The sequence below is a fragment of the Saccostrea echinata genome, unplaced genomic scaffold (assembly GCF_033153115.1).
Source record: "Saccostrea echinata isolate AGI-Se365-2 ecotype Australia unplaced genomic scaffold, CSIRO_AGI_Sech_v1 ptg000034l, whole genome shotgun sequence".
In the NCBI taxonomy this organism is placed as follows: Eukaryota; Metazoa; Mollusca; class Bivalvia; order Ostreida; family Ostreidae; genus Saccostrea; species Saccostrea echinata.
The window spans coordinates 5,635,296-5,662,566 of NW_026889783.1; the positions used below are offsets into that span (position 1 = coordinate 5,635,296).

The window sequence follows — 27,271 nt, forward strand, 5'->3', positions numbered from 1 at the left end:
TCTTGCTCACTGACCATTTTTCTGTCTTTTATTATCCTTTCCTTTCTCAAGTTTTCAAGTGGATATGTATACAAATCTACCTTTCTTTTGTATAATTGTTTGCTTATAGTAAAAATGTTTATAAGCTATTAAGTATCCAAACCCTATAACATTCTGCTTGCATGCCATGTTAAGTCTTATTAAGATCAATGTTCAATAAATCTGTTTTTCAACCTAAAATTTGCAGTATATGTACCATTATTACTTACTTATTCTCACGCCCCTCCTCCTGAGAGGGCGTTTATATAATTAATAAGCATAGTCTTAGACTTAAATACCCTTTATGTAACGAACCTCAGGTATCTTGAAGGGGGTGCGGGGAGAGTCTGAGAGGAGTACCTCCACCCATAGTCAGAAAATATTTCATATAAATGGACACCATTTCGGTTGGTTTTATTCTTTCTGGAAGTAATAAACAAATTCTAGCAGCAGTTTTTAGCTAATACAATTTAAACAAATGATTAATTAATTTATTTTTAAAATATAATTCATATATCGAAGTAGACTTGCTCAAGTCTCTATGTTGTTTTTTTAAATTAAATAATTCTTTGTTCATTTTTGTCTTGTAGTCCTTTGCTCTCCCTCATAGTTAAATGTTATCAAACATAGTTTATCTATGTTTGACATTATCAAAAATTATGAAAGAGAACACAAAAACATAGAGACTTGAGCAAGTCTAATATAGAAGTCAAGGTGGTTTGAAACCAAAAGCCAAATCGAATAGACATACCGCATTGAAAGGATACCAGAATTATATTTATTCTTTTCAGATTGTAAAATTCACAAACAAAAAAAAAAAATAATTATGATTGTAAATTAAACCTGTAACGTTTCTTAGAATGCAGTAATTAGCAAAGAGCATCTGATTTTAATGACAATTAATACATTTTGAGCCCCCTCCCCCTCCTTTAAGTTGACATTTATTTAATTTGGAAATCATTTAATCACTAATTGTATTTCAAATAAAAATTTGAGGAGGACCGAGAATTTCGTGATTCTTACTGATTATTTCCCGATTTCTAATTTACTTTACAGGTTTTATTCTTCATTCCATATGTAATTAATATTGAATTAAATTTTTTCCGATTTTATCATCAACAAATGAAATGAGTGATGCATATATGTATATTATGGTATCATATATTTAGTAAATTTAACTATATATTTATTTTTATATCAATCCATGATCATGAAATACATGAAATATACAGTACACTTATGTATTATTCTTAGGTGTCCGCCATTTTCAGATTAACACGTACGTCAGTCGTCGATTGCGTTTCTGTTGTTTAGAAATTACCCACTGCATATTCAGCCTCATAGAAACTGAAATGAATGTAACATTTTTAAAAGCAAAAAACTTATTGAGACGTTAAGTATAGTAAAAAGGCCACCGAGCAGATTGACAGAAAAATATATAGGTCGTCAAAACAAAACGAACTGCTATAATAGTAATAAAAACAAATAAAATTGTAAATGCAGGGGTTACTTGAAAATTATAACTTATTTTATTGTTTATTTATTGTATAATAAATATTTTTACAGACTCCTGCGCTATATAAAAAATTCTTATAAATTTCCACAACAGAAGCAGGTCGATCGTTAACCACGCGCTAAAATCTGTGTTTCACATACCAACATTTTCTACTTAATTACTCTAATGAAATCATTTTTTCCGAAATTGTCTTTTAATTTTCAAATGCATACACATTCAAATTATCATTTCAAAGTTATTAAAATATTATTTTAACATAATTTAGCAAAGATTTTTCATATTTTATGCACCAAAACCCATTTTTTGCTTTAGAATTTCTGACTTGATATGAGGATTTTATCGTTCTTACAAGCTAAATGGTGTTCAATTTTGTTTGAAATTAAAGATTAGAATGTTTTTCATAATTGACAAAAATTACTCTTTGCTTAGTGCGTGCGGTTAACTTGCAAAGCAAGTTCAAAGTTATGGAGGAGACACATTTTATGTTATTTCTTTGTCGGCCATGTAAACTTAGCGCTTATCGATTGGGTGCTTTCAACGACGTCCGCGCTCCTATGATATAAAGCGACGCGGTCGGTTTAAACTTTAGTTCGCATTTGTGCTTACATTAGAACGGGCTAAACCGCTTCGTGGAAGAAACAAGAAAATGGCAGATAACGCACCAGCTCCGGCTAAGAGCCCTAAGAAGAAGGCAGCAGCAAAGCCTAAGAAGCAAACAGAGCACCCTAAGTATCTCGACATGGTTCTGGATGCCATCAAAAATCTGAAAGAGAGGAAGGGATCCTCCCGCCAGGCCATCCTAAAGTACGTTATGAGCAAATACAAGGTGGGCAACGACGCTACAAAAGTCAACTCTCGTGTCAAAGCGGCCCTAAGGAAAGGCGTGACGAGCAAGGCGTTGAAGCAGAGCAAGGGGGTAGGTGCCCAAGGCAGATTTAGCGTGGGAGAGAAGAAAGCCGTCGTGAAAAAACCAAAAGCCGCCAAATCAAAGACCGCCAAGAAGCCTGCAGCAAAGAAACCCAAAGCAGCCAAGAAAACAGCAGGAGAAAAGGCAAAGAAAGTCAAGAAATCGCCAAAGAAAGCAAAGACAGCCAAGCCCAAGACTGCCAAACCAAAGACAGTTAAAAAGTCACCAAAGAAAGCCAAGGCAGCCAAACCCAAAAAGGCCAAGACTCCAAAGAAGGCAGCCAAACCCAAGAAGGCAAAAACACCCAAAAAGGCAGCAGCCAAGAAATAAACGTTCTCTGGAGAACTGGCTGCTTCAAGCAGTACTTTAACAAACAAAAGCCCTTCTTAGGGCTACCAAATTTTTCGAAAAGATGCCTCTGAACAAAACGTGAAAGAAACGTTAAACTAATGTATCTTGGGACATTTGTATGTGGACAGGCTCTCGCCTACATCCATGGATGTAGGCGAAAGACTGTCCACTTGGATGTAGGTGAAAGCCTGTTCACTAGGGACATTTAATGTTGTTGGATTGACGAAGTTTATCAGTCTAACAACACTTGTATGTCAGAGACATTAACATTATTTAAAATGAATATGTAGCTCGATCTAGAATCAGTAGTCTTATAAATGGGTGGATGCAGGATATTTTTCCAGGAGGGGTGGGAAGTGGTTGGTTCCACACCAACTGTAAACATGTCAGACTCGAAATTTTTTGACCCCCCCCCCCCCAAAAAAAAAACTTGCTTAAATCAGGGACCTATAGAATAGAATAGGATTTATTACCAAATCAGGGCCCAAATGGGCATAAACATATAACATGTATGATTACAGATAACTAGTGTTAGTATTTAGGTCCCTGCTTAAATATGAAAGATCATATTTCGTGAGGTGTGTGTGTGTGTGTGGGGGGGGGGGGGGGGGGTCCAAGTTCATCTTTGTCTCTCCTCGCCGTTTTAATGGGGTCCGTGCATCCAACGGGGTGTCCAAGCTCATTTTTTCTTTACTTTTACATAGAAATTTAATAACTCTGAAAAATGGGACCCCCCCCCCCCCCAATTAAATATAATACTATCTAAAATGGACTTACTGTGTCTGGGGACAAGCCCTCACCAGTGGATCAGTAGGACAATATCGTTTTAACGAAAGAAAACTTTCTATCTAACTAGTCCATTTGGAAAATATGAATAACATTTATGAAATATAAATAGTCTACAACTTTTCCGGAAATTTGCGTGTTTATTTGACTTTTACATTGATTGTTTATGCAAAAACTGAAAAAAAGTGCGAAACGTTCGGAGGGAAAAAAAACGTTTCTGAGAAGATCACCGACACGGTAAGACTAGGCTTATCATGAACAGACTGATGAAATATAACAGGTTTTTAATTTGAACATTTTTTTTATTTGAGGTTTTTTATTTGAAATATGACAATAGGAAAGAAAAGAAACATGCCTCACTTAGGTGTGAATGGCTATGAGTCCTGCATGCCCAGGTGAAAATCGTAGAAAAAAATCTACCCAAACACATTTATAATGTGGAAAGTTAACTTTGCCATGGAAAACGATGCCAACATATATTTACATCTCGGAGAGTTGTGCACACCTCTTAGTCGTAGTAATGCATCAATGATGAATATTATAGGCCTATGTTTTCCAAGTTGAATTAATACCCCGTGGTTGTACACTACAAAAGTGGATCAACTTAGCTTACATAGCCCACAGGCAACTGCATTTTTATCAGTAATTGGGAAATAAAGCCCTAGAACAACAAAAATCCTACCTCCTCAGTTTATAAATACAATACCTGGACACAGGTAGGTATGTTCGTTTTAGGTATAGTTTGAAGTGATGGTATGGGTTATATCACAAATATGACATTGAAAGATAATTTAAAATTTAAAAGAAAAAAGTTGAAAAAGCCTGTGGTCTATATCGGGAGGGGGGTTCCTGTCCTCAGGCACTTGCGTATACACAGTATGTACATGTATTTACATATATACAGTGGGGATGTTATTTTCTTTCTAGGGCTTTATCAATATTTGCTACTTAATGATAAAAATTCAGCTGTACATAGCTTAAGCTTTGCCTGCCACTTCTTTAAATAGAGTATAACAGGTGGAAAGAAATTGTGGCAGATCAGAACAGGATTTGAACCATGTCCCCAAATTCTACACTTGTGTTCTACCAACAGGGCTTAATCAAACTGCGTGTCTCATTCTTCCTTCCATGCCCCAGAAGACACCACCCCTGGTATGCTCTTCCCCAGGAGATCTTTTACCTGTCTGTTTTAAAAAAATTTACCAAATTTAATGGGAAGGGAGCGACTTTGATGGACAAGACATGATTCAAGACTGGGTCCCCTGAACTCTAGACAGGTGCATTATCAACTGAACTATTTGACCACTGTTGAACAAACTTGCTTGACCACGACATGTGGGTGACATGTATATAAAGATGTGTATTAATTTAAGAGGTGTCTAAAGACTTTCATTTTTTTGGAAAGTTAGTGAGTTTGATTTCTCACACAAGCATATTATATCAAGCCTAATAGCTGTGAAATAGTAACAAAAAGTTTATATATCCAGGGATAGATATCCTCATAGCCTTTTATCTTTGTATAGAGGGAGGTTTTAACTATTAAGCTAATCGTGACATAAGTTTCAATTTATTACAAATTGTAAGGAAGTTCTGTAAATTGTAAATATTAAGTTTCTCTTAATTTACCCTGTGTCATAACTAAGGTTGGGTAAAGAATTAAAACGGAAATTTTTTGTGGTAAATACAATTTATTTTGGGGGAGGAAAAGGGGGAGTATATACTGATACTTTTTCTCTGTAATATATTCAAAATAATAATAAAGTTCCTTTTGCAGCTAAAAAATATACAAAATATTTTTAAAAAGAATTAGATATTGAAACTAAAAAAAAAAAATTAATATTGTGAATGATTTATTTTTTTCCCCCATGGATGTAATATGAAGATGCCTATTTATTTGTATGTATTAGACCATTTGTATCTTCAAATACTGGTTCAGGTGTGGGCCACATAAGGGTTGAAATGTTAAATGAAAGGTATTCCAGAATAAGATACAAATATTCTTGTTTAAACTATGTCACAAATTTATAAAAGATTCATTGATTACAGGAAGACATAGCTACAATTTTGTCAGACCAACATGTAAGCATCCTCACAGATGTGTCTAGGACAGAACCACGTTTTTTTTTTTTTAAATTATACATCATTCCTTTCAGAGAAGAGTGATTTGAATGGCCCTGGGGCTTCTTGTTTCTGCTGTTTTACTTTCAACTTCCAACATTTTTATCACTGAATTTTAACGCAGTTGTCCATACCTGCATGCAGATATGTAAATCAATTGTTCTCCATTTTGTTCATTGGCAGAAAGTTCTAGTCTGTTCAAAACTAGGTGAAGAAATCCAATGCATCTCTTGTAATTTATTGCCTCTTTTTATCATGTGATCCGTTTTACTTTTTATTATGGCTCAATTTCTGCATGAGCGAGCATACAGGTAGATAATACCTAACAAAAACTAACAGAGTCTGAATAGATTGAGAAATTACAAAACTTTGGTATTTACTAAATGGTTACACTGCAGCAATAAATGAGAGAATCTTCGTGACTGAGTTTGAATGAACCAAGGTCTATTTTTAGGATTGGGCTTTTAATAAATGTGCTTTTAAACATTTTAGGTCGGACTGTGTGACGAATAGCCCGCTTCAAGTTGGATAACTGAAGATTAAATAAGGTCAGTTACTTACACATTTTTACCACAGTAAGCTGATTAATAACTTGTGAAGAGATCTACTTCATATATAAATATGACAGATATGTACATTCTCCAGATCTAGGAGCAATCAAGTGGAACTTAACATCAAAATACCTGAACATGTATACTAACATCAATACACAGCGATTCCTCTATATACTCAGGTGACTTAGTTGTACAGTAAATTATGAGTTGTGATTAATACTACTAATTAACATATATCAAAAGAAAGGATTATACAATAATTTGGTTAGTGTAGTAAATTTATGTTACAAACAAAGCCTTCTATTAAGGATTTAGGAATATTTGTGGTTGACCTAATATCCAGGCTTGTTCGCTGAATCAATGAAGATTGACTAAATATAGACATAAGTAACATTGATCTCATATCTGTTTTGTATAGACGGTTTATACTGCTGTAGATGTGTTTTTCCAGGGAAATATTACCATTATGAAGAGAATTTTAAAGTGCTTCAGTTCTGCGACATGTAAACATTTATCATACAATGATGTCTGATTTAGATCAGTATTTGGTACTGTGTAGGTTTTGTGAGTACACAGGTACAAGTACTACTTGTTAATTATGCTAATGTCCTCATTTCAGTACATGTATTTGTCATACGTATACTGACACAAATTAACATAATTTCTTTTTCTAAAGTACATAGTGCTGAGAGTGCTTGTATTTCTTGGGCTGAAATGTATTTTATTTTTCAGTTTGTGCGTACAGTATTAATTTGGGTTAAAGTGGGTATATATATACCTATAGTATTGGACAAAAACATATACATGTAATAAACATAAATAAGGATCAAATTTCATCATAATTTTGTACAGTCAGGTCTTTAAAATGTTCTGGTTGAAGGATTTCCTTTTTCACTGGAAACTGTCGTACATATTGCCCTATATAGAGATCCAGATTTATTTATTATGGAGGAGGTTTGCTAAGTCCTAGTTTAGGCCATGTCAAATTAAATTTTAGATTCTCATCCTAGTTTGCTTAAAAATTGGGGTGGGTGGGCGAATTTTATTTTTAAAATATCTATGCATAAACGTCCTTCTTACACAAAATTTTGACACTGTTCAGGGAGGACCCATGTCTGAAATGTCTTTTTGTGAATTATTTGAAAATTCTATATTTTTTTATTGTCACTTACTTATAAATATTAGGCAGTAAAAAAATATACCTTTACATGCTGATTTTCGTGTCACAGCACATGCAAGAACAGACTGTTTTAGTTACAAAACAGTGCTGCTCTGAAGTTGAACAACAGAGGTCCCCCGTAATGTAAATATGAAAGAAATTTATTATTTATTCTCTAAATATCTGCAGAAAAATCTTCTTATATAAGTTATTTACATCATTAATTATTTAGTAAATGCGTATACACGTCACACACACTACTGCTACTGTACAAGGTACACTGTTCCTGTACGACTGTGCGATGTAGTCACCACTTCTCATCAGCCTTTTTCTAAAATATACCTATTAGTTTGACCAACAAATTCTTTTGTTTTGTTTGAAAATATCGTAGTTTTCCATTCCTTCATAACATCCAATTTTAAATTTCCTTCTTGGCATGAAATTGTCAACATTTTTGCTAAATGGGGTATCTGCTGAACAGTTCTTTTACACCATTTTCTGTAGCACTTTAAAGTTTGTCAATTTTTTTAAAATACTAAATAACGTACAATTGCTATGAGCTGCTTTTAAATAAATTTTCTTCATCTCTTTTGCTATATTTTTACTTATTTCAGATCTCTTTAAAAACATATACCTACAAGTAGATGTATCAAAGCTTAATATAGCTGTTATTTTGAGTTTTTTCTGCCTTCTCTATACAGGTATATTAATTTCTTCTACACTTGTACATATACCGTACTGCTTTTCTTGCAGACTTTCAGGACTCTGTTCTCCATAATCCTCTGTGCTAAAAATAGCACCAGGAGACTTTTAATACAAACAGGCAGTAAATCTAAAACTCTAAAAAAATTTCTCTGATCGATGCCAATTTTAAAATTGATATAAAAAAAACAACAAATAAAAAACAACAGGGTGGAGGGGGCGGGGCCTTTTGAGAGGATGAGAATCTAAACTTTAATTTTATCTGGCCTTATAAGGAAGTAGGAGAATCAGATATTATTATTTGGTATGCAGGAGCAGTGCACAGTAAGTATTACTTTAATTTTCAACAACTGAAAATTAAAGGCAGAAAATTAAGAAAAAGCCATTTACAATTATTACTAAAGTGATTGATATCTGCATAGCATGTCTACTAAATGTTGTTTTGTTTGAATAAATAGATTCATCTCATCCATTAGTCTACTTAAAAAAAAAAAGTTTTAAAATGTTACAGTCAAACACGTTTCAGATGGAAGGAAGATGTATATTCTTATGACATTGTACCATACTAGTTAAATTCCAATATAAATGGGGTCTATTTAATCTGTACGTGAAATAATTAATTTAGTAGGCTATATTAAGGAGCAATGTAATGCTTATATCTAATGAGGATGACCTTTTCTTATCATAATTGTCTAAAATCATACACAAGTACGTGTAGATAAGAAATTGATTATTTTTTTTTTATGATACCACCATTAAAGTTGATGTTGGTCCTTGACTTGGATTTTGATATGATATCAGTTTGAAACATGTTTGAAACTTGATCTCTGCTGTAGATGACTTTATATGATTATCTCCCTTAACTTTTTACATTCATAGTAAAGCAGGTGAACCATCAAAGCAATTTACTTAGGTCTTGAAATTTGACTTCATCATTGGTAAATTAGACTTGGCCTTGACATTTGACTTCATCATTGGTAAATTAGACTTGGCCTTGACATTTGACTTCATCATTGGTAAATTAGACTTGGCCTTGACATTTGACTTCATCATTGGTAAATTAAACTTGGCCTTGACATTTGACTTCATCATTGGTAAATTAGACTTGGTCTTGACATTTGACTTCATCATTGGTAAATTAGACTTGGCCTTGACATTTGACTTCATCATTGGTAAATTAGACTTGGCCTTGACATTTGACTTCATCATTGGTAAATTAGACTTGGCCTTGACATTTGACTTCATCATTGGTAAATTAGACTTGGCCTTGACATTTGACTTCATCATTGGTAAATTAGACTTGGCCTTGACATTTGACTTCATCATTGGTAAATTAGACTTGGCCTTGACATTTGACTTCATCATTGGTAAATTAAACTTGGCCTTGACATTTGACTTCATCATTGGTAAATTAGACTTGGTCTTGACATTTGACTTCATCATTGGTAAATTAGACTTGGCCTTGACATTTGACTTCATCATTGGTAAATTAGACTTGGCCTTGACATTTGACTTCATCATTGGTAAATTAGACTTGGCCTTGACATTTGACTTCATCATTGGTAAATTAGACTTGGTCTTGACATTTGACTTCATCATTGGTAAATTAGACTTGGCCTTGACATTTGACTTCATCATTGGTAAATTAGACTTGGTCTTGACATTTGACTTCATCATTGGTAAATTAAACTTGGCCTTGACATTTGACTTCATCATTGGTAAATTAGACTTGGCCTTGACATTTGACTTCATCATTGGTAAATTAGACTTGGCCTTGACATTTGACTTCATCATTGGTAAATTAGACTTGGTCTTGACATTTGACTTCATCATTGGTAAATTAGACTTGGCCTTGACATTTGACTTCATCATTGGTAAATTAGACTTGGTCTTGACATTTGACTTCATCATTGGTAAATTAAACTTGGCCTTGACATTTGACTTCATCATTGGTAAATTAGACTTGGCCTTGACATTTGACTTCATCATAGGTAAATTAGACTTGGTCTCGACATTTGACTTCATCATTGGTAAATTAGACTTGGTCTTGACATTTGACTTCATCATTGGTAAATTAGACTTGGCCTTGTCATTTGACTTCATCATTGGTAAATTAGACTTGGTCTTGACATTTGACTTCATCATTGATAAATTAGACTTGGCCTTGACATTTGACTTCATCATTGGTAAATTAAACTTGGCCTTGACATTTGACTTCATCATTGGTAAATTAGACTTGGTCTTGACATTTGACTTCATCATTGGTAAATTAGACTTGGCCTTGACATTTGACTTCATCATTGGTAAATTAGACTTGGCCTTGACATTTGACTTCATCATTGGTAAATTAGACTTGGCCTTGACATTTGACTTCATCATTGGTAAATTAGACTTGGTCTTGACATTTGACTTCATCATTGGTAAATTAGACTTGGCCTTGACATTTGACTTCATCATTGGTAAATTAGACTTGGTCTTGACATTTGACTTCATCATTGGTAAATTAAACTTGGCCTTGACATTTGACTTCATCATTGGTAAATTAGACTTGGCCTTGACATTTGACTTCATCATTGGTAAATTAGACTTGGCCTTGACATTTGACTTCATCATTGGTAAATTAGACTTGGTCTTGACATTTGACTTCATCATTGGTAAATTAGACTTGGCCTTGACATTTGACTTCATCATTGGTAAATTAGACTTGGTCTTGACATTTGACTTCATCATTGGTAAATTAAACTTGGCCTTGACATTTGACTTCATCATTGGTAAATTAGACTTGGCCTTGACATTTGACTTCATCATAGGTAAATTAGACTTGGTCTCGACATTTGACTTCATCATTGGTAAATTAGACTTGGTCTTGACATTTGACTTCATCATTGGTAAATTAGACTTGGCCTTGTCATTTGACTTCATCATTGGTAAATTAGACTTGGTCTTGACATTTGACTTCATCATTGATAAATTAGACTTGGCCTTGACATTTGACTTCATCATTGGTAAATTAAACTTGGCCTTGACATTTGACTTCATCATTGGTAAATTAGACTTATCTCTGATGTGGTTGACTTATTTTGATATCTCTTAGTATAACCCCAAGTATATAATTATGACTTAATTTTGATATCTCTTAATATAAACCCAAGTAAATAATTATGACTTAATTTTGATATCTCTTTATATAAACCCAAGTAAATAATTATGAATTGCTTTCTTGAGTGCAATTTAAGTTGACCCTGACCTTTGACATTGAGACTGGAAGTTGTAGATGTATAGATGCTAACCTTTAAGTGACATCATAAGTATCATTTTCAAATCATGTACAGTTAAACCTCGTTATCTTGAACTTGATGGGACTGAGGAAAAACTCTGAGGTATCCAAGGATCTGAGATATCAGGGGTAAAATACTTAGAGAATAAGTGCTTGAGACTACTAAAAAACTTTGACATATTCATGGTATTTGAGATATCAGTGTTCAAAATACCGAAGTTCAACTGTATATAAATAAATTTAGATGCAGTATTTTGAATACCAAGGTGTACATATATGTTGATTTTCACCTTAACCTTTTCAAAAACTAGTGATTCAAAGATCCACTGTCTTCATGATTTTTTTATTTGGAATTAGATATACATTTTGTTGGAAAGTACTTTAAACTCTTTAGGAAAGGAGAAATTATAGCTATATATTTAAGTAAAATTCAGTGTGTTTATTATGTTTGAACTTTACAGTCCCTCTGACTGAGATGTTAAGCTTATGAAGATGACTCTGGTCAAAGCTGTACTGTCTGTGATAATAACAGGGCACCTGCTGATGGCAGGTAAGTGAATGAAAGAGCAGGTATAAGGTCAGGTACTTTAGTAGTATCAGGTTTAAAAACTTGCCTTGTGAGATTAAATGTTGCGCAGTTTGGAATTCACCCATTAAGAGTAAGGATGCACTTGGTAAAAATAAACTTTAGTAAATTTCTCAAAGTATGCAGTAAGAGCAATGTTAAATACTAGTACACCATAAAGATTTCTACTTACCATTTATGTAAAATATCAAAATTGTCAAATTTTAACACTTGAATTTTACAAAATATTCATGAGAGAGAGAGAAAGAGAGAGAGAGAGAGAGTTTTGCATGGAAGCATTATCAGCTATTAAACCTCTTTTGTTAAATAAATATTTATTATACCTCTTCTGATCTTTCCCTATATTATAAGATTAGATCATTAGATGTGAATGCCCTAGAAATCACTGTGAATGAAATAATCCCCGTTTTGCCATGTGTTAGTAATGTGAGGTACTGTGGTTTCGTCATTATTTGTGGAACACCATTTTTCGTGGATTTCGTTGTTGAGTCGATCCACGAAATCAAATGTTCATCGAAGTTTGGTGCCTCCATTTTGATTTATGATAAACCTTTTAAAAACCTAGTACGACTTTCGTTAATATATGTGAATACCCCCCCCTTTTTCCCCAACAGGTTGGCTTTATAAACCTATTTTATCATTTTAAAGAATATTTTTAGCTCACCTGAGCTGAAAGCTCAAGTGAGCTTTTCTGATCACCCGTTGTCCGTCGTCGTCTGTCCGTCCGTCTGTCTGTCTGTCCGTCTGTAAACTTTTCACATTTTCGACTTCTTCTCAAGAACCACTGGGCCAATTTTAACCAAACTTGGTACAAAGCAACCTTGGGTGAAGGGGGGTTTAAATTGTTAAAATAAAGGGCCAAGTCCCCTTCAAAGGGGAGATAATCAAGAAAATACAAAAATTGGGTGGGGTCATTAAAAAATCTTCTTCTCAAGAACCACTAGGCCAGAAAAGCTGAAACTTATCTGGAAGCATCCTAAGGTAGTGTAAATTCTAAATTGTTCAAATCATGACCCCCGGGGGTAGGGCGGGGCCACAATAGGGAATCCAAGTTTTACATTGAAATATGTAGTAAAAATCTTTAAAAATCTTCTTCTCAAGAACCACTGGGCCAGAAAAGCTGAAACTTATGTGGAAGCATCCTGGGGTAGTGTAGATTCTAAATTGTTCAAATCATGACCCCCAGGGGTAGGGCGGGGCCATAATAGGGAATCCAAGTTTTACATTGAAATGTATAGGAAAAATCTTTAAAAATCTTTTTCTCAAGAACCACTGGACCTGAAAAGCTGAAACTTATGTGGAAGCATGCTTGGGTAGTGTAGATTCTAAATTGTTCAAATTATGACCCCCGGGGGTAGGGCGGGGCCACAATAGGGAATCCAAGTTTTACATTGAAATATATAGGAAAAATCTTTAATAAAAATCTTCTTCTCAAGAACCACTGGGCCAGAAAAGCTGAAACTTATCTGGAAGTATCCTGGGGTAGTGTAGATTCTAAATTGTTCAAATCATGACCCCGGGGGTAGGGCGGGGTCACAATAGGGAATCCAAGTTTTACACTGAAATATATAGGAAAAATCTTCTTCTCAAGAACCACTGGGCCAGAAAAGCTGAAACTTACTTGGAAGCATCCTGGTGTAGTGTAGATTCCAATTGTTCAAATCATGACCCCTGGGGATAGGGCAGGGCCACAATAAGTACTACGGGGGGGGGGGGGGGGGGGAGAAATCAGGTGAAAAACAGCAAGGCCAAAGTTACTCAGGTGAGCGCTGTGGCCCATGTGCCTCTTGTTTTAAATACTGTTAGATAATTATCTGGCAATTTTTAGCAAAATATATTTAAATATTCTGCACGGAGATAAACAAACAAAATGTACGTAGAACTGCAGTTCATATACTAATCAGTGGTATAAGACAAAGGATGATAAATAATCAGGTTTAAATGTGTAAATTTGTTATTCTCAAACAATCTAACGGTCCAACACCAATTATCACCTACACAATGAAAACACAAATTACCGTAAAATAAAAATTTTCGGTAGAAATAATTAATTACTCTCTGTTCATAACTGGCTTAAAAATACAAATTATAAACACAATTTTATGCTAATTTGACTTTAAAACAATTTTTTTGTTAAACATGAGAAAGCGGGTACATGTATGTATGTTCGGAAGTCCTGCCGTTTTGAAGCCCTTCAAGGCTTGTTTGTCATCCATTTTGCATGTGTAAGCGTTGTGTCATATCCAGCGAGCGTGGATGTGTTTGTTCAGAGATCTACAAACAAGGGGGTCTGGATGTCTCTGTCGAGTCCAAAAACAACAGGCTGTGCATGTGAAAAAAGTCTCTAACACCATTTTGTAAATTTAAGTACTTAATTATTTTTGTTACTTTTTAATACCCTGGTGCCAACTAAATTATCGTCTGTATGTGCGCCTAAAAGAAAAAATCCAAATTGTCTTAATATTTTAAGATACTTGCACACCTTTTAACCGAAACGTTGATTGAATTAAAGTTTATTTTAATTAATTGTTTTTAATAATCTGTTTCAATATCCGATATTTAATTTGCCAGTTGAGCTCATAGTCTTACAATGGAGACGGTGTTTGGAATTCCTCACCCTTTATTGTTATACCATGTACACTGCGTTGTAATTAAACGCTTGAAGGTTCCGACTTTAAAAATACAGATGAGTGAAATATAAAGAATAAATTAAAGAGTTGTCACCTGTAAGTAATTGTTTTAAAATATTAACATACTCTTAACATTGTAAATGGCGTGAAGATTCCCGCTGAAGCATACAGAGAGTGAAAAAATTAAAAGGTGATTTTTTTTTTATATGATCATTATCCACGAATTTACGTATCCTCGAAACAGTGATTTTTATTAAATCCACGAAAATTGATGCCAACGAATATTAATGAAACCACAGTTATCCTTGCTTCAAAATTTGTATCTCTATGGTTGTGAATGGACTAATCGTGCATTGATCAAGTCAGCTAATCCCTGATTCAAAAATTGTATTGGTATAATAAGATGTTTAAAAAGTATATCATTGAGGGATTTGGCAAGATTCCAGTTCCCCTTGACCAGGACTATTTCCCCCCGGCTTTTCCCCAAGAAATAGTCCTGGCCTTGGGGAAGTGGAATCTTGCCATCTCCCACAATGATATACTTTAACTGTACGATATATAAATTTGTTTCATATTTCATGTTTATAATTCCGTTTGCACAGAACATAGCGAAACTTTTAGAAATGAGTGCCATGATGACTACATGCAGATATATGCATTGCTTTTTTAAAATATTTATCAGAAGGCATATTAAGTTTCCATGACCTTTGCCTAATCCCTTTTGTAAAACAATATACAAGCAATAAAATATGTTCAAATCAAATCAGTATTAAATATTTTTGTTGTTCTGATGATTTACATTATAGACCAGCAAGTCTGCACACTGATGGAGTTTGATATGTTCTTTGTTTTTTGTAGTGTCCGCTGAACTACGAATAAGGACACCACCTTCAAATTTCTCCGTTAAACCAGGATCAACTGTATTATTTGAATGTACAGTGGAGGATTTGGGATCAAAGAAGGTGAGACCAGATAATATATATTATTATCCTACAGACCAAACAGTCAGTCTGATTGGTCAGGAGCATGTCATATGCAGGGAGACAAATCGTGATGTCTAGTATACAATTCGTGATCATTAGAATGGTCACCATCTCAAAAATGTTAAGTTATACACTGCCTTTGTCAGTACATGTTGTAATTAAGATTAAGTTACTAAACACTGAAATTATATTGATAAAAAAAAACTAGGCAAATGTATTATTTTTTTTCAAAATGCTTTAAAGTAACCAAACAAGAAAAAAAAAACCGAATGGCTATCTAGGTCATTTGTAATGAGAGATCTCAATATAGATGACTGAAATCTGAATGATTAAAGTTGAACTTATCTCAAACACACTCTCAAACACTAGTGTCTTGAATGGGGGATATGTTGAAGTGATTTCGCACTCTCAATCACTTTTTCTTTGATTTTTCAACCTCATTATCTCGAATCTTCGGATATTTTGAAGTATAATTTTGTTCTAGTTTAGTTCAGGATAATGAGGTTTGACTGTAAAATCATTTTGTGTTGAACAAAATGTCCACCGATTGGATGATTGTTACTGGTTAAAATGACAAACAGAATTCCTTTCCAGTCCATATGTTTTTATTATCATTGAGGATACCCGTATCCTATAATTCAGTTTGTGTAATTTAAGGATACCAACCCATAACATTAAGTTATTAAAAGAAAACACCTCATTTACAACAACATGCTCTCAGGTATTTTGATAGTTTGAATTCATTCCAAACAGGGGAAGAGAATTATGTAAGGAATGTATTTTTGTGTGTTATTTTAGCCATCGGTGGACAAAATCATTTCTGAAGTGCAGGCGGGGTTTAATGATTCTTGGATTCTAGACACTAGTTCATTCATGACAAGGGATGTTATATGTTTATGTATTAACATGGATCTAAATGCCATTGCTATGATGTCATAATGATATGCCTTTTATTATCTAGCTGTGTAGAACAAATGATGACATTTCATGTCAAGGTGAACCTATCAGTCATTGACTTTCTCTCCTTTTATCATAAATCAATCATTATGATAAATAATATTAACATTTTCAGAAATTTGAAATTATATAAAAAGAACTTGTGTGTATTCATTTTGACTATGTGTGCATTGTCTTATATTACACATTTATATGCAAGCAGTTTTATAAGAAATTCAGAATAACTGCTTTAAATATGCGCAGGATTTGAATAGTTGATTTGGCCATAATAAATGTGTATAGTGATCAGGGAAGAGTACATAAATTATGGGCTTTTGTGATTAGGTGCAGAAGATTTAATAGGTACATGTCAGGTCATTTTACGTAATCCACAAGGTACATTCAGAAAAAAAAAAAATTAAATGGGCCATCAAACTTGTGTATATGGTTAATTCTTGAATTTGTTCACTCTATAAAATGCCCTATAGTTATTGCATTGTGTTGGCAATTGATAAAGAAGTCATTGTGGAATTCTGATTATTCAAACCCTGGTTTATATTTATTTACTGGTATATACAGAACAAGAGAAAATTATATCACATGATAATTATTGAGTAAAATCTGGGGGTTAATATACACTTCTACTTTGGTATCTCAAACATTGATATTTGAATATAATGGATATGTCAAAGGAATTCCCAATATGTATTTTGACCTCAATATCTAGAATCCTCGGATATCTTGAAGTATTCTCTTGGTTTCATTGAGTTTAAGATAACGAGGTTTGACTTTATAGTATTAAAGAATAAAAACTGGGTAAAATTTAGGGTTATTATATAACATGTATAATGTAAAAGTATGTTTTGGAGGGAGTTATCAAGATCCTGGTTCCCCAAGATCAGATGTTTCCCGAGGCAAAGCTCAATAAAACTTTGGTTAAATCAAGAGGAACCAAAATTTTTCTAACTCATGAAATGGTTTTAACTTTTTTATAATGTGAATAGAAAAATTTGCTTTGGATTTAGGCCTATTCCAGCATCATTGATCACAGAATATTGACCATTATTGCTTACAGTTGGTGTTTACCAGTTCAAGTGAAGGCTGTGTCCTATCAATGTCAACCTCACATATAATGACCTATATCTCAAAGGTCACTCAGGACCATGAAAATATTTTCTCCTTTTTTATACCCCACTCTGAAGGAGAGGGGGGTGTACTGTTTTACCCTTGAGTGTCTATGTTTTTGTCCTTCTCTCCATAACAATTTCTTTAGAAAAAAGGCTGGTCTAAATAAAAAGGGGGGGGGGGGGTTAGAAACAGGGAATGTTTATTTTATTTTGTGTTCATGAGGATGATAAAACAACCACTTATGTGAATTGTTACCACATTTGAAATTTTTGCATTATCTGAAATAAGAATGTATTGTTATTATACAGTTTACAGCAGTGCAAACAAATTTATGTGTATTACATGTAATAACTTGGAAAAGTTCAAGAAATGGCATTTGATTTCTTAAATATGAAGGAAAAGTGTTACAAGATTTTGAAGAAAGAAATCCAGATTTATGAGCCCACACAAGTTTGTTTAAGCAGTAGATAGTTCGTGACATATATAAAATTAGCACCATCTCATTAGCAGTATAGCGTGAACTTTGCATTATTAATATGTGGTGTTGGTAAAATTGTTTGTCACACACATGGAAAATGTAAATATCTTATATAATGCAGAGGTATATGTTATTTATACCCCACTCTGAAGGAGAGGGGGGTGTACTGTTTTACCCTTGAGTGTCTATGTTTTTGTCCTTCTCTCCATAACAATTTCTTTAGAAAAAAGGCTGGTCTAAATAAAAAGGGGGGGGGGGGGTTAGAAACAGGGAATGTTTATTTTATTTTGTGTTCATGAGGATGATAAAACAACCACTTATGTGAATTGTTACCACATTTGAAATTTTTGCATTATCTGAAATAAGAATGTATTGTTATTATACAGTTTACAGCAGTGCAAACAAATTTATGTGTATTACATGTAATAACTTGGAAAAGTTCAAGAAATGGCATTTGATTTCTTAAATATGAAGGAAAAGTGTTACAAGATTTTGAAGAAAGAAATCCAGATTTATGAGCCCACACAAGTTTGTTTAAGCAGTAGATAGTTCGTGACATATATAAAATTAGCACCATCTCATTAGCAGTATAGCGTGAACTTTGCATTATTAATATGTGGTGTTGGTAAAATTGTTTGTCACACACATGGAAAATGTAAATATCTTATATAATGCAGAGGTGATGTATTGTTTTCCAGTTATGAATGACATGCCACAAAACCACAAGTGTTTGATAGGATTAATAGAGAGTTGGAAATCCCTGAGCATTTGAAGTTGATGAAAATTAACATACTGCAATAATAAATCTCAATAAATTGCAGAATATGAATTAATTAACATGTTCAATTAAAACTTTCAAATTGATATTTGAATGCATTTTCAGAAAATGAACTTCTTTAGGACATTTTTTAGAACTCAAAGTCTGATGACTTGTAAAAATATTCATTTATTTTGTTCTGTAAGCATTCGTTTTTCAAATTGTAAGTATGTAAACTAGGACACCTATGCAGTTTATAATTTTCTTTGCACTGGAAGTCTTTTCATAATTGGTGATGTTTATTTTATTATGATATTAGACAAGAGGTCTTGATAATGAGGCAGAAATAGGATTCTGTGGTTGAAGGTGTTATGTTAAACATTGTCAAAAACTGGAGAAATATGTACAGTATGTGTAAAAAAAAAAAAAAAAAAGATTCAATAAAGTAAACATTATGAAAATTTTATCATGAGATGACAATTAATAACTGGTTAACAAATTAATCAGATCAATAGCAATTGATCACAAAATTTGCAATCAGTTAATAATCAAAATTTTTAAGTATTTTATTTGCATTTTCAAATACTATTTTATATGGATAAAGTATTCAAAGTCATATTTTTAATCATTAATATTTTAATTATTACCAATCCTTAATTAAATAAGAGTTCATTTAAGCTCTGTAAACAAGAATTTTATGATTTTTTAGACAATTAAAATCACAGTTATAAATAACCTCATTTGATTTTTTAAAATCATTGTATATACATAATTAGATTTTAATCCTCTGCATTTGATGGCCATCCCTATAATTTTTTTGTTTTTTTTGTAGGTGATCTGGAAAAACTTGAAAGATGGAAGCAAAATCTCAGTGAACTCAGAAATTCTCACCCAAGAAAAATACAAATACACCATAGAAAGGCCCCAAGGTGAGCTTAAAGCAACAAATACAAGTACACAATAGAAAGACCCAAAGATGAGCTTAAAGCAATAAATACAGTACACCATAGAAAGGCCCCAAGGTGAGCTTAAAGCAATAAATACAATACACCATAGAAAGGCCCCAAGGTGAGCTTAAAGCAACAAATACAAGTACACCATAGAAAGGACTCAAGGTAATCTTAAAGCAACAAATACAAATACACCATAGAAAGGACTCAATGTGAGCTTAAAGCAACAAATACAAATACACCATAGAAAGGTCTCAATGTGAGCTTAAAGCAACAAATACAAATACACCATAGAAAGGCCCCAAGGTGAGCTTAAAGCAATAAATACAATACACCATAGAAAGGCCCCAAGGTGAGCTTAAAGCAATAAATACAATACACCATAGAAAGGCCCCAAGGTGAGCTTAAGGTATGTCACTCGTCAGCTTTTTAGAAAAGTTCAATCAGAACCCTTAACTTCAAAACTATTTATTACAATTCAATTTTTATAACATATTTGAATTAAACAATGCAAATTAATCAACATTCAATGAAAAAACTGCTCAGAAATTCATGAAGAAGCAAGATTTATGAGGGACTATTTCTTGTGGTGGAAGGATATTTAGAAGAAAATTCTTCAAATCTCCACATTTGTTAAATTTAATGTCTTGGAACTATAGCACCAAATATTTTCACTTAGAGAAAATTTTCCGTTATGATATGCTAGGAATATTAAATATAGGTCTCAATTTATATTTTTAAAATAAATTTTACACATTCACTCAACAGACTTTGCCAAGAAATAAACATATGTTAAAGAAGTCAAGATAAAATTTTCACCGTTTTTTGCCTGAAAATCGCAAATTTTGACCAATATCTCAAAATTTACATCACTGGCCCCAACTTTTTCTTTCATAATTTTAAACAACACGATACTTCCAGCCGATCAGCACTTGAGTCATAAAAAGTTTGATACAAGAAAATATTTCATTGCCTATTTAGATATTTCATACCCCAAATATAATACTTTTTTAGTGCAAAAAGGTCACACAATAATTTATGCGCATTAATTTGCATGATTTGTTCAATGATAAATATCATTCAAACTATTTTACGTAAAATAAGATTATATTTATTGCCAAAATTACATCTGATAAAATATGATAAAGATTAAAGTGATTGACCAAAGAATTACAATATAAGTGCAAAAAGGTCAACTTAATTGTACCCTAGCTGGGTAGGATGCACACTGACTCCCCATTTTCTTTGCGATTTTGAGTCATGCTATATGAGTACTTATTTAAAATATACTTCTCAAAAAATCCTTGATATAACTAATTTCACGAGTGACATACCTTAAAGCAACAAATACAAGTACACCATAGAAAGGACTCAAGGTAATCTTAAAGCAACAAATACAAATACACCATAGAAAGGTCTCAAGGAGAGCTTAAAGCAACAAATACAAATACACCATAGAAAGGTCTCAATGTGAGCTTAAAGCAATAAATACAAGTACACCATAGAAAGGTCTCAATGTGAGCTTAAAGCAATAAATACAATACACCATAGAAAGGCCCCAAGGTGAGCTTAAAGCAACAAATACAAGTACACCATAGAAAGGACTCAAGGTAATCTTAAAGCAACAAATACAAATACACCATAGAAAGGACTCAAGGTGAGCTTAAAGCAACAAATACAAATACACCATAGAAAGGACTCAAGGTGAAATTATTATTATGATAAAGCAAAGTAGAAATTTTTCTGATGACTTTGTTTGGAAAAGTTTTTGAAAGATTGGGATATAATGATGTGCAAGTTGAAACGTTATGAATGAACTAATGAATTGTTAGATTTGCTTGATTGTGCATCAGTGGATTTAGTGGGTTATCAATTATCTAAAAAGTTGAGATTTTTTTTTAGATGAGCTTGATTGTACCTTTATGGGTTTTAGTTTGGTACAACTTGACAAGTTTTCTATGAACTCTAGATTTTGTTAGACCAAATTAAGTCAGTCACAGATTGACAATAAGCATGATAAGTCTTGAGATTTGTGAGATTAGCTCGGTTTTACATCACTGAATTAAGTGGGTTACAGATTAATTTACAAGTTCTCAATGAATTCTAGATTTTCTGAGATAGCTAGCTTGTACATTTGGATTTATTTAGGAAAAACAGATATATGTTTTTCTTTGGCACAACTAAAATGTTAGAGCAAAGTTGTTGGAGCTGTGAATTTCTGAGTAACAGCAGGCTTGACATTTGTGAGTTGTTTTAGGAACAGCAAAAAAATAGAGATTGATTGTACAGGAACTGTGGCTTGAGTCAGGACAAGGAGAAAATCAATTTCAATTTAGCAACTAAATTATAAATGAGAGGTATTATAGGTAACAGAGATTAAGAAAACATAGATTATGTCATTCTGTGAATCTTGAATAGGCTTCTGCAACTCTTAAACAGTTTGAATAGTAAATGAGTCTTTATGTCAGGGTAGGATTTAAGCTGATATTGTAATCCTAACAGAACTAGATACATGTAAATGATCTGAAATAGCACTGCAATTAAATGTCATCATATTTTCTACTTTTAAGACTCTCGGGATTTCCCTTTCTTTTTACGGATTTACAATGTACAGTCCAGGGACCAAGGTCACTACCAGTGTTTTGTGGATTCCGATCCAACAGTCTCTGTCACACACACATTGGCAGTTGAGGGTAAGTCCACCTTATTAAAGTGAAGAGTTATCTCCCTGTGGCAAGTAAATAACATTGAGAAAAAGGTACCTCATTTACATTGATTAGACAATGACTTATATAAATCATCTGCAATAACTGGTACCAGTGAGAAAATGAATGTGGTACCTCTTCATTTAATTTAATATACTGCATTCAATTGCTTAATGCATCATTGTACATGAAAATCTACCTGGTAATTTGTAGCTGACTTCCACCTGGACTAAACTTCGAAGGATATACATCTTTAGGCCTGGGACGTTTTCTACCGTTAATATCGTAAATTCTGCATCTAACATATAGGTCTGTCACAGTTCCCAGAAATGAGTGATTTTTGGGGAAATGACTGTTTGGGAGAATGATTTCTTCACTATCAGTTCAGTTTCTGTTCCATTTTTCCAGATTTTGGTTTCAGTCTGGTTTAATAATAAAAGAATCTTTTTGAACAAAAAAAGGCATTAATAGTGTGGACTTATGAATGATGACGATCACAGTTTTTGATGTATATCACAATCAAATATTCAGTAAATGTACTTCATCCATGATAAAACACTTGTCATGAAAGGATTGAATAATCAAGTAAGAGTGCCCATGTTGTCACTTATAGTAGGCCTAGTATATAAAACCAGTGATATCAAAACTTTAGTCATTGTGTTCATTTTTTTTTTAAATTAAGTGAAATAAATAAATTTTTTAATTATGAACTGTGAGTTTAAAATACATATAGATATTAAGAACCGAGCCATAAAACGTAAAAACCTTACCAATTTCAAAATTCCTGAACTGACCCGACCTGAAAAAATTCGAAACCATGATAGCCCTATAAAGAACATTTATAGTCATGATAGTTGTTGCTTTGATTTTTTTCAGTGTACAGTCACAGTTTACCTGATATTTAACAAGGTGAACCATGTCTTTTGTAGGTGCCTCCACAACCCCAGCACCACGGAATGCTTCTGCAGATTTCAATGTGACGGGTATGTGGGAGACATTTCTAATACAAACTCAAATTAAGTAACAATGTACAAAGCTAAGACAGTCATTGCTTGGAATGTTAAAATATATCTGATAATCAGTTTATAAATATTAATATTGAATATCCCAAGAGAGTCATTTGACTTCCAAGCACTGAGATCTTACTTTGATTTAAGCAACTTGAAATACAAGTGAATTTATACAGTTTGCGTATATTGAAGAATCAACTACACAGGGAAAAGTGGCTCGCATGAACTTCATATAAAATTCGCATGAATATCATGCGAATTCTTCGCATGAGAAGGAGACGAAAAGGACCACGCATGATATTCGCACGAAAATATCATGCAATTTTCACATGAAATTCACACAAATATCATGCGAAAAGAAAATCGCACGAAATTCATGTGAAAAAAAGAACCCAGGTTTCATATGAATATCATGCGAAGACAAGCATATTTTTTGTACCCCAGATATTAATATCAAGCTATTATCTATGAGTGCACCAAACCTAATCCATTAATTCTATCCTTCTTCCTTGGAAACAGAATTTTTGTTTCTTGCAAATGAAGTTTTCTTGAAAAATTCTCTTTTTCTTACTTAGTCAGTTAATCCAGACACAAGTAATGCATGATTATACAAAAAGTAACTTTGAATTTGAAAGAATCAAAACTTGTTTCCTGGACTCCCTGACTAAATAAAGACATCTGTGACATCAATTTCTACATTGAAAACTAAAACAATTGATCTTTTTCTATCTTCTTTATTGAGGTTCTCATCACATAAGATTTCTTTATCTTGAGGATTCTGTTGAGAGGGTGTTGTCCTTATAGCTGAAAATACAAAAATAAACAATCTCAGGTTATTGAAATTCATAATGGACAATATTTTTTTTTAAATTAACTATGACTACCCTAGGCCCTTAAGTAGGATTAATACCTCTTGGTCATAATCACCTGTATGCCAAGTATGTTCTCCAGATATTACTCCAATAAAAAGTTGCATTTTCTGAGATACTTCTGTCAACTCTATGACCTTGACCTTGTCTTATGACCTCTGTTCTGGAAATGGCATATCTTAATTAAGTTATGATCATTATCAACCATTAGGGCAGTATGATCTTTGGGAGTTACTTTTTTCAATATACAATTATGTTATGGCCAAGAATTTAAACTTCAATTCCTGTTACCTCTACATTGCGTAAATGACCAACAGGCAGGGTTGTTTCACTGCCTCTAGTCATAATTAAGCAACCTTAAAAACATATCTAGTTCAAATTACCCTATGTTAGTCTTGGGATATACCTTTGAGTCACAGGCGAGTTTTGTCTCAGGTATGTCTACTGTGTTTCCATTATAGAGTTGTGAATGAAAATAATTTAATACATTTGTACCCTTTTGACCTTGAACATATCTAAAATGCCCTTGGTACTGGGTCAAGACTCATCTCTGGACTCAAGCTACCTTTCTATCAGTTATGAGCCTAAGATTGTTTTCTTGGTTACAAAGTCATGTTCAAATAAGAATTTAATTCTCTTATTCCTTTTTTTAAAAGTTTGACAAATCAGTCTGTAAATTCCTGTTACCAGTTAGTTCATATATAATTACAAAGTGTAGGGAAAAAACAAGATGTGTTTGTGAAACACTGATGCCCCCTATGGCAGCTTATGGCGAAGGTTAAACTTTCTCAAATGCAAGTCAAACTGCAAAGTCGAGAGATCAAAAATGCCCAAGCACCAACCATTCAAAAGTTATGGTCAAGGTTATGTTTTCTAAAAGTGGGCCAAACTCCAAGGTCAAGGTCAAAGGGTCAAAATTAATGGTATTCAGGGGGAAGACCTTGTCATAAGAAATATACATGCAGAATATAAAAGCCCTAGCACCAATAGTTCAAAAGTTATGGTCAAGGTTAAATTTTTTCAAAAGTAGGTCAAACTCAAAGGGCAAGGTCAAAATTGTTGATATCCAAAGAAAGGTCTTGTCACAAGGAATACACCTGTGAAATTTGAAAGCCCTAGTACTAACTATTCAAAAGTTATGGCCAAGGTTAAAGTCTTTTAAAAGTGGGTCAAACTCTAAGGTCAAGGTCAAAAAGTAAAAAATATTTACACCCAAGGAAAGGTCTTGTCAGGATAAATACACAAGTGAAATCTGAAAGCCCTAACACCAACTGTTCAAAAGTTATGGCCAAGGTTAAAGTTGGGTAAATTTTTACAAAAGTGGGTCAAACTCCAAGGTCAAGGTCAAATATGTTGGTACCAAAAGGAAGGTCTAGTCAATAAATACATGTGAAATATGGACGGACGGGGCAAATAACAGGGAATTATTTAATCTTAGACTAATTATAAATCCTGGATTTTCAGAAAATTCTGAAATCAGGTGTAGTGCCTGAAACTAACTTAGTTTGGCTTGAAATTATCAGTTTTCACTGTAGTAGTTACTATCTAAATGGGTAAGTGTGTATATAAGAAGCTAATATAATTGAATTATTGTTTATTTTTATTCATTCATGTTTTTATTGTGTTCCAATTTCATATTTTTATTGTTTATTTCAGTCATAATTATTATTTCTAGGGTAAATGTCTTTTATGCAGTGTATCTGGTGTTCTACTGTTGTAGCTGTAGAAAATAATGACGCATGCGCAGATGGGGGTTAGTCGATGCCTGGCATCAAAAAACGACTAACCCCCATTTGCGCATGCGTCATTATTTTCTCGCTAAATTCTGCAGTTTTCTGCAATCAAACGGCGATATTAAAATAATCCATCGAATTTCCGTCATTAAATTATGCTACGACTCCACTGTTATCGCAAAACGTTCCTTCCGAGTTGTAGATATCCGTTAAACATTGCCAACAACGCACGGCTTCATAGTCCCCATGAATGAAGACCCGACTGAAGAAATGACTCGCAGCAAACGAAAATACATACCGATGCGTATTCAGCACGACAACTGCAAACACTTACATATGTTTTCACAAACGTAACAACTTTTAAATCCAACGAAATGGTCAGAAAAATGCAGCGATGTAAACACTACCAAATTTACAGCAGCTTCCTTATGCAGACAACCACTCCTCGACGTCACAGTCGTAAAATACGACGTCACAGGTACACTCTTTTCCCGAACTTTTCTAATGCAAAATGGCGATTAAGCATTGTACGTAATATAAGGTATACTGTCTTTGTTGTTCAGCACACGTACTTTTAATTGTTTGCAAAAAGTTCTCCTTTAACCAGGTAATTAAATATCACAAGAGGAAAGGAAACTGGAATGTCTTCAGTACAGAAATCGGTCTTTGAAAATTGAAGATCCATGATCCGCCCACTTGTTTCACCTCCAGCTAAGAGGTGCATATTTAGTGTGCAAATCGAGAGTTTTCAAGCCATTGTGACGTCACCCTCAATAATTTGTAACAGATCAGTGAAGTCTTACAAATGAATCAATAAAAAAAAAGTAATAAAGAGTTAAACTGTGGAAATCATTAGTTTTCAAGTCTTGTGTACTATAAACAAATTATTACTGATTAATCAGGTGTAAGGCACAACGATTCTCCACAAGGCAGCATTGATATAGTAGTACTTGATGTACATGTAATACAATATGATAGTACTTGATGTACATGTAAATATACTGTAGATCATCCGTTTATTTGAGATACCCCACCTGCCCCCGAAATGAATTTGTATTGAACCCTTTTATCGATTGATTTGTGTATAATCAAGAACTAACGAGAATGGGGTTGACTGG

At 33.4% G+C, this 27,271-nt stretch overlaps 2 protein-coding genes across 2 annotated transcripts in view; both read left to right on the plus strand.

The window, feature by feature from the left end:
* The first annotated feature begins 2,174 nt into the window (after positions 1-2,174).
* On the plus strand, positions 2,175-2,771 carry LOC133199435 (histone 24-like). The gene has a single exon (XM_061335239.1). The coding sequence runs from the start codon at positions 2,181-2,183 to the stop codon at positions 2,769-2,771; it is 591 nt and encodes a 196-aa protein (XP_061191223.1). The 5' UTR covers positions 2,175-2,180.
* Positions 2,772-5,926: 3,155 nt separating this feature from the next.
* LOC133199665 (Ig-like and fibronectin type-III domain-containing protein 1) overlaps positions 5,927-27,271 on the plus strand; it is a 66,043-nt gene continuing 44,698 nt past the window's right edge. Inside the window, exons 1-6 of the mRNA XM_061335538.1 lie at positions 5,927-6,244; positions 11,850-11,938; positions 15,463-15,566; positions 19,719-19,815; positions 22,407-22,529; positions 23,471-23,524. Of these exons, the coding sequence (XP_061191522.1) occupies positions 11,875-11,938; positions 15,463-15,566; positions 19,719-19,815; positions 22,407-22,529; positions 23,471-23,524 (442 nt within the window). The 5' untranslated portion in view covers positions 5,927-6,244; positions 11,850-11,874. The remainder of the gene's footprint in view (positions 6,245-11,849; positions 11,939-15,462; positions 15,567-19,718; positions 19,816-22,406; positions 22,530-23,470; positions 23,525-27,271) is intronic.

Coding starts and splice junctions, on each gene's coding strand:
- LOC133199435 (XM_061335239.1), top strand. CDS start 2,181: ATGGCAGATAACGCACCAGCTCCGGCTAAGAGCCCTAAGAAGAAGGCA.